At 40.1% G+C, this 12,968-nt stretch overlaps 1 protein-coding gene across 2 annotated transcripts in view; it reads left to right on the forward strand.

The window, feature by feature from the left end:
- The window catches only part of kdm4b (lysine (K)-specific demethylase 4B), a 576,222-nt gene that overhangs the window by 377,858 nt on the left and 185,396 nt on the right, over positions 1–12,968 (forward strand). For both annotated transcript variants that reach the window (XM_063032523.1, XM_063032524.1), the window contains one exon: positions 7,252–7,487. In XM_063032523.1, coding sequence (XP_062888593.1) covers positions 7,252–7,487 — 236 coding nt within the window. The remainder of the gene's footprint in view (positions 1–7,251; positions 7,488–12,968) is intronic.

Here is a 12,968-nt window from a genome sequence, read left to right on the forward strand (position 1 = left end):
AATGGAAAGAGCAATATTTATTGTTTTCCTGATTAAGACTGAAAGCATTTGAAAGTTGATTTCACTCCTAGAAGAATGTAGCAGTAGATAAATTATCATGCTGTTAAAAAGCACGCTTGTCTTCAAGTAGACAAGTACTAAGATTTTTTTAGCCTGCTTAATGTATATTTACTATCCAGGTACTGGCACTTTATGCTATTTAATACATGTGAATGCAGAACCAAAAAGCAAATTATTGTTTTTGTGCATTTTGCTGAATGGTATATTTTGGGCAGCATCTTATTGAATTTCATGTTTAACTATGCAAATGAAGTTACTGACCAATTTTGTTTTTAAACATGTAATTTAGATACAAAATCTTGGTCAATGTATCTTGAAAGCACCGTTTTCATTCTGCCTATGTAATCTTGTACTCCAATCACAAATAAGTGAAAATCTGTAGATGCTAGAAGTTGAAGTAACACACTCAAAATGCTGGAGGAACCCAGTAGGTCAGGCTGCATCTGTGGAAAAGAGGACAGTCAATGTTTCGGGCCAAGACCCTTCGGCAGGACTAGAGTAAAAATGATGAGGCGAAGCTTTGAAAGATAGGGAGAGGGGAGAGAGAAATATAAGGCGATAGGTGAAACCAGGAGATAAAGTGAGAGGCGGAAAAGGGGATGGGGAATGGTGAGGGTATCTCCTTGCCTGCACAATGTCTCCCTCTGGTGCTCCTCCCCTCTTTTCTTTCTTCCATGGCCTTCTGTCCTCTTCTATCGGACTTCCCTTTCTCCAGCCCTGTATCTCTTTCACCAATCAACTTCCCAGCTCTTTACTTCGTCCTCCCCTTCAGGTTTTGCCTATCACCTTGTGTTTTTCTCTTCCCCTCCCCACCTTCTAAATCTACTCCTTAGCTTTTTTTTCTCTAGTCCTGCCAAAGGGTCTCAGCCTGAAACATCCACTGTGCTCTTTTCCATGGATGCTGCCTGGCTTGCTGAGTTCCTCCAGTATTTTGTGTGTGTGTGTTGCTAGTCTTTTATTCCAATATGAAGAAAGTTCACATGATTGCTATATCCTCTTATAGAGGGTTAAGCTGAGGCCTCCAGTGAGCAGGGCCAAGAACATGTCACTCATACTATCCAAGATGCTGCGGTACCAAGCTGTTTCTTAAATTACAGCTTATGGGACTAGTACTGTCATAATTTAGTAAGTGAGAGAAATAGGTTTTGAACTTGTGAAAACTACACATTCCATTCATCCTGAGTAAACTGAAGCAGATTGCTGTCAATTGAAGTGGACTAGACTCCATAAACTAGACCACTGAGGATATCAAGGAAAGTGGAGAGGACAAGCATTGGCGTGATTGCGGAGCACGTAATAACATTGGATAGGTTACACATTTTTGTTATCTGGTTATTCCTGTATGTAAATCTTTAATACACTGCATTTGTCCTGTATGATGCATCCTCTGATTGAATTGTATGATGAGGGGCAGCAGGTACTTAGTGACTGATGGTTTAAAATGTAAGTGCTGCATTTGGAAAAAAGAGAAATGACCGTAACAGTTGCGGATGCCTTTCCATTTAACTTCACTGTTCAAAGTGCCATTTGTGCTTCTATTATGTCTTTTTTTAAGAGCCATTGAATGATACAGCCACAGTACCTATATAATTAAAAGTTCTCTGTCTGTCACACTTCTGAAGTGCATGGAAAAATTGTCTATCAAGCCTCAAGGTGTCTAGTACCTGATTGGTTCAAATAACTGTATCTACTAAATTATCTGAGCTGATTTACTCAACTCAAAATCTGTCAGTCCTGAACCAGAAACTCAGCATGCAAAACCATTTAGTATTCTTTCAAAGAACAAAATCATAGCTTGCAATAACTACGAAGTAAATTGATCGAATGATATTTTTCAAGATAGCTTCTTACACAATTTTTCTTCTTTAGGCAGTTCAGTGTATATGCGGTTATAATAATTGTGTTAAGTGTGTACAGTAATGGAAAAATTACCTTGCCCATGAAGATAATTAATGCAAGAAATTCTTAATTCTTCTGCATCTATCCTTTTCCAGAAATCTGAATTAATATGTCATTTTTTCATTATTAATATAGAAACATAGAAAATAGGTGCAGGAGTAGGCCATTAGGCCCTTCGAACCTGCACCACCATTCAGTATGATCATGGCTGATCATGCAACTCAGAACTCTGTACCTGCCTTCTCTCCATACCCACTGATCCCTTTAGCCACAAGGGCCATATCTAACTCCCTCTTAAATATAGCTAAGGAACTGGCCTCAGCTGTTTCCTGTGGCAGAGAATTCCACAGCTTCACCACTCTTTGTGTGAATATCTTAGTCATTTGATATTGATTGACTCAGTTAAAGAGTTACAGTAACAGATGAGCTACTGTGTATGAAAACTGGAAGCAGGAGTAGGGCATGTGGCCCTTTCAAGCTATCTCTGCAAATAGACCAGGTCATTGATGACTTGTACTGTGTCCGTTTTCCTGCATGCCGCCCAGGTCTCTCGATTCCTTCAAATTTCAGAAAACTATTGTTCTCTGCTTTGATTGAACTCAATAATGGAACCACCACAGCCATACAGGTTTGAAAATTCCAAACGTTCACCACCCTGAAGAAATTGTCGAAAAGGGCTGAACTCCCATGCCAAAGCACTGACTCTTTATCCAAGGGAAACATGCTCTGATGAGCCATGTAAAGAAAAAAAAAATGTAGGCTTCGATGAGTTACCTCTCATTCTTCTAAACTAGAGATTGCCATCTGAGCCTTCTCAGTCTGTCTTCCAATAAGGGGACTGGCCATTTCAGGAGCTATTGTGATGAATGTCATCATAAGTACTTACATTTTTTGGTAAAAGAGCTAAACTATTTTTCATACTTCAGATGTAGTCTCATCAGCACTACATAATTGCATTAAGACATATTTTAAGGCTGTACACAAATCCCCATTTGATAGAGCTCAAAATTCCATTTGTATTCGTGATTGCTCGTTTTCCCTTTGAATATCAACATTTTGTAATATGTCACCAATTAAAGATACATTACTTTTCGGTTTCATGCACTGAAGGAAATTTGTACATGAGGTTCCATATATCGTTGTCTTATCTTAATCCTCTTGAATCATCTTCATGTCTTCCATCCAACTCAGCCCTCCCATGCAAGTAACACACATCAAAGTTGCTGGTGAATGCAGCAGGTCCTGACGAAGGGTCTCGGCCTGAAACGTCAACTGCACCTCTTCCTAGAGATGCTGCCTGGCCTGCTGCGTTCACCAGCAACTTTGATGTGTGTTGCTTGAATTTCCAGCATCTGCAGAATCCCTGTTGCTCCCATGCAAGTAGTTGGGTTCCACGCACTGATCCTACATGTCACAACCTGCCAACTGTTCTGTTCATTCTCACTGTTTGCTTTCAATTTGTTAACAAATTCTTTGATCCATAGCAGAACATTACCCCAGTGTCCATCCATGTCCGTCACCCCATGAGTTCCACATATTGTGATTTTATTTATGTCCTTGTTCAGCTGAAATGAATCTATGACATGTTCAAGCCTGAGACTGAGAAATTTTTGAACTTAAAGGAATAGAGGGATATAAAAATGCATGGAAAAATGAACTTGGGTTATAGAATCTTATTGAATGTCAGAGCAAGCCAAAGAGGGCGAATCAGTACTCATTTTATACTTACGAAATAGCCATGTTTTGGATAGAAATAGGCACTAGAGCCCAAAATATGTCTTTTCCATGTGCTTCACTTTTCACTACCACTCCTGCTCAATTTGTTTGCTTCAGTATTCTTTCTAAACTGCTATATTTCAGATATTCAGAATCACAGAAAAGTACAGCACTGAAATATGTCTATTGACCCATCTAGTCTCTGCCAAACTGTTTAAACTGCCTAGTCCCATCAACCTGCACTGGGACCGTAGCCCTCTGTAGCCCTACTATTCATGTGCCGATTGAAACTTATCTGAAATGTTGAAATGAAGCTCATGTGCATCACTTGTGCTGGCAGCTGGTTCCACACTCTCACCACCCTGAGTGAAGAAGTTGCTCCTCATGAGACCAGAAGATATAGGAACAGGATTAGGCCATTTGGCCCATTGTGTCTGCTCTATCATTTCATCATGGCTGATTCAATTTTCCTCTCCGCCCTAATTTCCTGCCTTCTTCCCTCTAGAAGGACACCCCTCTAATCTAAGACTGTGTCTTCTGGTCTCAGACTCTCCCACCATAGAAAACATCCTCTCCACATTCACTCTATCAAGGCCTTTCACCATTCAGTAGGTTTCAGTGAGGGTTCTTTTACCTTAAACTCCCTAATCAATTCTAGTTTATTGCACAACACTGAATCTGGAATACTGTAGTGGGCTCCACCACAAGTTGCCCTAAAAAGCCATCTCGTAGGCACTCTAGAAATTTCTCCTCTTGGAATCCAGCACGAACCTGATTTTCACAATCTACCTGCATATTGAAATCCTCCATGACTATCGTAACATTGCCCTTTTGGCATGCATTTTGTATCTCCTGTTGTACTTTGTAGGCCACATGCTTTACTACTATTTGGAGGTCTGTATACAACTCCCATCAGGGTCTTTTTACTCTTACAGTTCCTTAGCTCTATCCGCAATGATTCAACACCTTCCGACCCTATGTCACCTCTTTCTAATGATTTTATTTATTTTTTTTTTACCAAAAGAGCAATGCTGCCCCCTCTGCCTTCCTGCTTATCCTTTCAAGACAATATGTACACTTGGACATTAAGCTCCCAGCTATAGTCGTTCACCGTGGATCTGTAATGCCTACAACATCATACTGGCCAATCTGCATCTGTGCTGCAAGTTCATCTATCTTATTCAGTATACTACACACATTCAGATGCAGTGCCTTCAGTCTGGTATTCATCCTTTTTGATTTTGTTGCACTATGCTCAACCTTTAGATTCCTAACTTTGTCTGAGGTCTGACCAACATCTGCCTCCACAATCTCTCCACTAACTGTTCTGGCACTCTGGTTCCCACCCCCCTACAACTCTTGTTGAAAGCCCACCATGCAGCATTAACAAACCTTCCCGCTAGGATATTTTACCTCCAGTTCTGGTGCAAACTCTCCCTTTTACAGGTAACCCTCTTCCCTGGAAGAGAGCCCAGTGATCCAAAAATCTTATACCCTCCCTCTTACATCAACTCCTTAGCCATGTTTGAAACTGTATAATCTTACTAGTTCTAGCCTCACTAACATGTGGCACAGGTAGCAATCCGGTGATCACAACTCTGGAGGCCCTTTAACTTAGAACTTAACTCCATATGCAGAACCTCATACTCATCCTTCCCATGTCAGTGGTATCTACATGGACCACAACTTCTTGCTGCTCACTTAAGAATGCTGAAGACTCGATCCAAGACACCCCGGATCCTGGTACCCTGGAAGCAGCATACCATCTGGGAATCTCGTACTCGTTCACAGAGCCTCTTGTCCATTCCCTTAACAAACGAGTCCCCTATCACCAGAGCTTGCCTCTTCTTTCCCCTGCCCTTCTGAGTCACAGAGGCAGACTCAATGCCAGAGACCCAACCACTGTGACTTTCCTCTGTTAGGTCACCCCCGTGACAGAATCCAAAGTTATATACCTGTTGTTGAAGGGGGATGGCCACACAGTACTCTGCACTGGCTCCTTAACCCCTTCCCATTCCTGACTGTCACTCAGTTTCCTGTGTCCTGCACCTTGGGTGTAACTACCTCTCTGTATGTCCTATTTATCACCCCTTCAGCATCCTGAATGATCCGGAGGCCATACAGTTCCAGCTCCAACTCCTTAATAAGGTTTGTTAGAAGCAGTTGTCTGCATTAAATTCCATCAGTCATTTTTCTGCTCATTTTTCCAGCTAGTCCAGATCCCACTGCAAGTTCTGATAGTCTTCCTCAATGTCCGCTACACCCCATCCCTGGTGTCATCTACAAATTTGTTGATCCAGTTTACCACATTATCATCCAGATCACTGATATAGATGAACAAAGAACAGTAGACTCAGTACCAATCTCTGCGGCACTTCACTAGTCACAGGCCTCCAGCCAGAGAGGTAACCATCTATTACCACTCTCTGGCTTCACACACAAAGCCAATGTTTAATCCAATTTACTATCTCATCTTGAATGTTGAGCAATTGCACCTTCTTGATCAACCTCCCATGTGGGACCTTGTAAAATGCCCTGCTAAAGTCCATGTAGACAACATCCCCTGCCTTGCCATCTTCAGCTTTCCTGGTAACTTCCTCAAAAAGCTCTGTAGGATTGATTTGACACAACCTACCACGCACAAGCCATGCTGACTATCCCTAATCCATCCATGTCTATCCAAATATTCACTATCTCGTCCCTTAGAATACCTTCCAATAACTTATCCACTTCTGGTGTCAGGCTTACCAGCCTATAATTTCCTAGTTTATTTTTAGAGTCTTTCTTAAACAGTGGAACAATGGCTATCCCCCAATCCATCAGTACCTCACCTTTCGCTAAAGATGTTTTAAATATTTCTGCAAGTCCCCTACATTTTCTACACTTGCTCCCACAGGGTCCGAGGAACGGCTTGTCAGGCCCTAGGGATTTATCCACCCTGATTTATCTGTATTTACAGTACTGTGCAAAAGATTTAGGCACATATATATAGCTAGACTTTTGCATAGTACTGTATTTGTCAATGTGGAGCGGAGAGTGAATTTGTAAATCTGACAGGATCAAAGGACGTTGGGAATGGAAGGGTGAGGGACGGGTGGCAGAGAAGGAGTGCCGGTACAGGGGGTGGCACGGGTGCAGACACACCCAGCTCTGAGACACCAGACAAGGTCAGTTGATTCCAAACAATTGGTTTATTGATCATTATGGAATTCCTCTCTGGTGCTTCCCATTCTCTTTCCTCACCTTTCCCCTTTTCCCAACCAATTTCTCCTCTTCCTGCCACCTTCCCATTCCCAGTCTGCCATATCAGAATCAGGTTTATCATCACTCACATATGTAATGAAATTTGTTTCTTTTTTGTAGCAGTAGTAGAGTGCTATACATAAAGTTACTGTGCAAAAGTCTTAGGCACCCTAGCTATATATATATTTTGACTGTACTATATATGGTTTGACAAAATTTTGTCGCATATTATTTACATTAACCAGCTTCTATGTGGTGAATCCTTTTTGAACCTTGCTTTTATTCTTTTTTGGAGGATATATGTGTTTACCCTTCCCTGAAATTTTGCTGCAGGTCCCATCGACGAAGAACACAGACAAGGAGACAGAAAACTGAGGAGCAGAAGCCGTCGAGTGAGACACTGGCTGAAGAAGCTACTGGGAAAGATGTGACTGAAGATGATGTCAAAGTCAGGGAGGAGCACAAAAGAACAATAGATACAGAAGATGACAGCAAACCCAACAAGGTTACAATCTTGGAGTTAGGACAAGACAGCCTCACTGAAAATTTGTTTGATAGCCGTTTTTCAGGTGTGTATCCAAAGCTGCTCCTGTTCTTTCCAATGTGTTTTATGCATATGTGGGATGCAGTAAAAATTAATGGACCTTGTGAGAGGTATACTTTTTCTATTCGTACACAATAAATAAAGATAAGGTTTCATCAGGTATAGAGCATAAAGACAAAGTTATACAGTGAAGGTGTAAATGATGTATGTGTTTTCATGGCCCACTTTCTTGCACATCCTTTCTGCCTTTATAGCAGAATGGACAAGCATAATAAATGGAAGCTCAGATGATAACATCAATCTGTTATTCCTTCTTGAATAAAGTTTTTAGTTGTTAACATGAAACATTTCTCCATTTTTTAAGCACTTGATCAACTTCTGACAATCTTGCAAAGACACAGGAGTCTGCAGATGCTGAGATGTAGAACAAAATAAAAACAAACTGCTGGGGGAATTCAGCAGGCCAGGGAGCAGAATGGGCAGTCAAAGTTTCAGGTTGAGAACCAACATCCCTCATCCAGATGAACTGTCTCAACCAAAAACATTGAAATTCTATTTCCTTCCACAGATGTTGTCAGACCTGCTCCATGAAATACAAAATGAATGCATCAAAAATATCTGAGATTGCATATAAATAATTCTCTTCCTTTAAACTTACTTAAAATAGAATTTAAGTCAAGGCATTTTCACAAATACTTCTACTTTATTTGTGGTAAAGTAATATGATTACAGATTGTATACTTGGGGAAGACTTTCGTGGAAACTTTACTAATGTTCATTTTAAAGTACAAGTTGCATTTTAAGGTCAGTGGCCAAACTTAAACATCTTTGACTTCTACTGGTCTCCATCAATAATATTACAAAAGCCTGCCAGATATTCCAGAGGTCGAGGCTCATATATCCTGGAGTGTAAAGATATAAAAAGAGGTTATTTCCAAATTTACTTTGAAAAACTGCAAGAGGCAGCATCTTGAATATTCATATATTTAAGGATGTTGTTTGCCAGAAAATGCAGACTGATTTTTTTGTAAGTAACACTATTTCAGATAGATTTCTTATAAAATTGGAACATGACAAAGCTGTTAATACACTTTACCAATTCTGCCAATTGAATGTAATCTTGAAGCTTTGAATTTTATTGGCGATGATTGAGAGGTAATTAGATGTAGTGGACCAAAATAGTAGCTTGGATTTTGCAGTTTGCAAGTAAAGGAGTATTATGTACACCTATCCCAAATGATTCATTGGGCTCTATGACATTGACTTCTCTTTCCAAACACATGTTTCTTATTGGTGCCTTCTGATCGGATATCCTGTACACTAATGTTATCAAGCAATATGAGGATATACTCAAAAGAATTCTGACTTAGACTGTTGGAAAGTAAATGGTGAATATTTTTTAAAAATTGAAAACTACAATAAAGATTTTGATATATATTGGTTAAAGCGAGAGATTGCAATTTCCTGAGCAAACTTGAGAATCTGTGGAATTTCAAAATAATTGGCTGTCTTCATGCAAAGTTAACATTAGGATGGGTCTTGGCCCGAAACATTGACTGCTTGTTTCTGCCTGACCTGCTGTGTTCCTCCAGCACTTTGTATGTGTTACTCTGGATTTCCAGCATCTGCAGAATCCCTTGTGTTCATGTAAAGTTTGTTTTTAAGGCCAGTGAGTTTGATAGAAGTAATAATACAGTTTTTATTCATTAATATATGTAACATTTTCAATAATTTCAAACAGTGAAATGATACATAAGCTGTCAAAAGTCATGTTAAGTGAGTGGTCCTCTTTTGATTGTATTGGTGAAAGCAGCAGCAGTTGTCTAACTGAGTAAATGGGACATTGAAAGCTTCAGTCAGTTTTGTGGCGGAATGATGATCTGGAACATGACCCCAAATAAAGCGAATTTTTCAGAATAAAACACAGCTTGGCCAAGCACGACACCAGATGCCTTGGTAAGGCTAAAGCAAAGCTCTAAGGAAATCGCTTCAGTGGTTACAGTTATTCCCAGCACACAGCAGGATGGCTATAGCTGTACTGTAAGTCATTCTATCCCTCGGGTATCACTTTCGCAATCCAGGGTGAGCTGTCTCCGGATGCTTCATCAATGACCCTCCTTTCATCACAAGGAGGTCAGAAGTGGAGATGTTTGCTGATGATCAAACAATATTCAATTCCAATTGCTGCAGCTGAAAATACAAAGCATTTATAAAGCAGGATCTAGACAACCTTGAAGGATATGGCGTGATACAGCGTGAAGGTTCTGGACTAGTAGTCCAGAAGCCTGGGTGAATGTGTCATTGATGTAACTGCAGCTTCATTCTGTAGATGGCAGAAATTGCAGTGCTGGTGCGCTACTTGTGGTGGGAAAGAAAGTCTAGGATTGCAGAAGTGCCATTCATGCAAGCTGCTTTATTCTGATTGGTAACAGATTTGGATGGATTTGCACTCATTAAAGCTGATGTAAAATATTTTTTCATTCTTCTGAGTTGTGCCTTGCAGATATAGTAAAGGCTTTGAAGTGTTAAGAGAATAAAGCTTCTCGTCAATGGTAAGCTACATGATGTTCTGACAAAGGGCTCTACAAGGGTAACACCAATGAATTTGGGAGTAGGTGATTGAACTCTTTCATTAGACGTGACCATTGTCTGGTACTTCTCAGGAATTGTGCCATGCCTAAATGTTTCTCAGTTTTCATGTAAGGAGACATGATCTGCTACATTTTTTGAGAAGGTATTTAAAAAAACGTTAATCATTGTGCTGTCATCAAACAAACCCACTTCTGACATGCTGATGGAAGTAATCCACAAAGGAAAAACAGTGTGACAAAGGCTACGTTGTCAGTTACAGAATCCCCTCCTTGTCACATGCCACCCTGACTTGGTCTGTCATCATTTCACAACGAAATCACATCTCTCTCTCTATCTGTACTGTGGTGTTTCAGAAGAGCTGCATGCCAAGGATAGAAGATGCCCTCAGCAGCAAAACACTGATTTTGTAAAAGTACATAAAACAATAAGTGAAATGAGCAATTAATGATGTAAAGTTACACTAATAACTCCTCCTTCGATGAATTTGCGTGGAAATTGAGAAGTGATGCATTCTATGGCTTCATCAGTAATGAAAGAATTTAAACCAAGGTCTTTATACAACCCTTATCATGGTGATAGATATGCATAATTCAGAAGTTTGTTCTGCATGAAAGAAGGTTTGGAGTGCGAATTATTTTGGCCTCTGTGTTGGCTAAAATTTTGTTGGCTGTGTGAATGTTCTCATAACAGATCAGAATACTTCTATGTATAAAAGATTTTCTCTTGAAGTTGGTATATTTTTATATAATGTATGAGTCATGCTTTTATTGTGTCAGTGAATATCATAAAAAATCCATAAGATAGCATTTTTCCTTATCTAGACCTTAATTTATAGTCCAATTTCCAGGAATAAATTGGACCATAAGATTGTCAAAGCTCCTTGTAAAGGGTAATTGCCGAAAATCTCACTGTGCAGAGGTGTTCTTAGAGAGATGATGTTGAAGAGATTTTTGACTGTGTGAATTTAGAAACACCTGAGCATCTTGCGAGTTAATTATCTTTACTGCTGAAAACTGTTGAATGCCACATTTTTTACAAAAGGAAAGAGAGATTGCATTAATATAGCAGCTTTCATCTCTGGCACTCAGTGTTTCCAAGCCAGTGAAATACTTTTAAAATCTAGAGTCATACAGTACAGAAATGGGTCCTTCAGACCACCACAATTGTGCTACCTATTGAGCAGCATTTATACTAATTGTACATTAATTCTCTTTTATTCTCTACATTTAGCTAGTTCTCACACCCAAATTGTGTCACTCACTAATACACGGGGGTAAGTTACAGAGGCCATTTAACTCCTCAGCCTACCTGTGTTGTTGGAGGAAACTGGAACACCTGGGGGAACTCACATGGTCATAGGGAGTGTGTCCAAATTCCTCACAGCACCTGAGATGAGAAATAACCTGAGTCACTGGAAATGTGAGGCAGCAAGCAGCTCCACTAGCTGCACCACTTGTCACACAGCCTAAGTTGTGTTGTAATATAGGATCCATTGGAACTTTACAAGCAACAAGGTACAAGAAATAGCAGAGAGACAATCTGTTTTTATTGATATGAATGAGGGATAAATATCAATTATGGCAATGGCAATGCTTATTTTCTTCTTTGGGATCTTTTATATTTATCCACTCAAGGGCTTTGGTTTATTGTTCCATGTAAATGTCAGCAAAACTAAATTAATGCTACCTATGTAGTGAACCATGGTGCTGACCTATTTTTATCCAATTCTGTGGAATGGGAATTGAGTCAATTCTGACTTGGGTATTTCAGTACTAATCAGCAAGCTCAAAATACTGGGCCTGTACTTCCCTCTTCAACTGGATCCTTGATTTCCTCATTGAGAGACCACAGACAGTGTGGATCAACATCTCCACATCGCTGATAATCAACACTGGCACATCTCAAGGATGCATGATTAGCCCATTGCTCTACTCTCTCTACACCCACGATTAAATGACTAGGGACAGCTCAAACACTGTCTATAAATTTGCTGATGTCACAGCTGTTCTTGGGAAATTTCAGATGATGACAAGAAGATGTATAGGAGTGAGATAGATCAGGGGGTTGAGTGGTGTAACAGCAACGTTGTATTCAACATCAGTAAGATCAAGGAATTGATTGTGGACTTCAGGGAGGGAAAATCGAGGGAACACACACCAGTCCTCATCAAGGAATCGGCAATGGAAAGGGCGAGCAGTTTCAAGTTCCTTGTTGTTAACATATGACTTGGGCCCAACATATTAGTGCAATTACAAAGAAGGCACACAGCTATATTTCATCAGCAATTTGAGAAGGTATGAATCTTGGTATGAATCTAAAGACTTGCACATATTTACAGATGTACAGTGGTGAGCATTCTAACTGGTTGTATTAATGTCTGATATGGAGGGTGTCTGAACGGGATTGGGAAGAGCTGCAGAAAGTTGCAAACTCAGCCAGCTCCATCATGGGAACTAGTCTCCATAGCACAGACATCTTCAAAAGGCAATGCCTCAAAAAAGTGACATCCATCATTAAGGAGGAGGTGAAGGAGCAAGAAGACAGATATTCAACACTTCTTTCCCTCTCCAATCAGATTTCTGAATGGACAACGAACTCATGTACAATTCAGTATTTTTGGCTCTGATTTTGCACTACTTAATTTAGTTATTTAAAATATTTTTATTGTATTTTATAGTTATTATTCTTATTATGTATTGCAAGTGCTGGCGCGTGGCCAAGTGGTTAAGGCGTTCGTCTAGTGATCTGAAGGTTGCTAGTTCAAAGCTTGGCTGAGGCAGCGTGTTGTGTCCTTGAGCAAGGCACTTAACCACACATTGCTCTGCAACAACACTGGTTCCAAGCTGTATGGGTCCTAATGCCCTTCCCTTGGACAACATCGGTGGCATGGAAAGGGGAGACTTACAGCATGGGC

Source organism: Mobula hypostoma, chromosome 24, assembly GCF_963921235.1.
Source record: "Mobula hypostoma chromosome 24, sMobHyp1.1, whole genome shotgun sequence".
NCBI lineage: Eukaryota > Metazoa > Chordata > Chondrichthyes > Myliobatiformes > Myliobatidae > Mobula > Mobula hypostoma.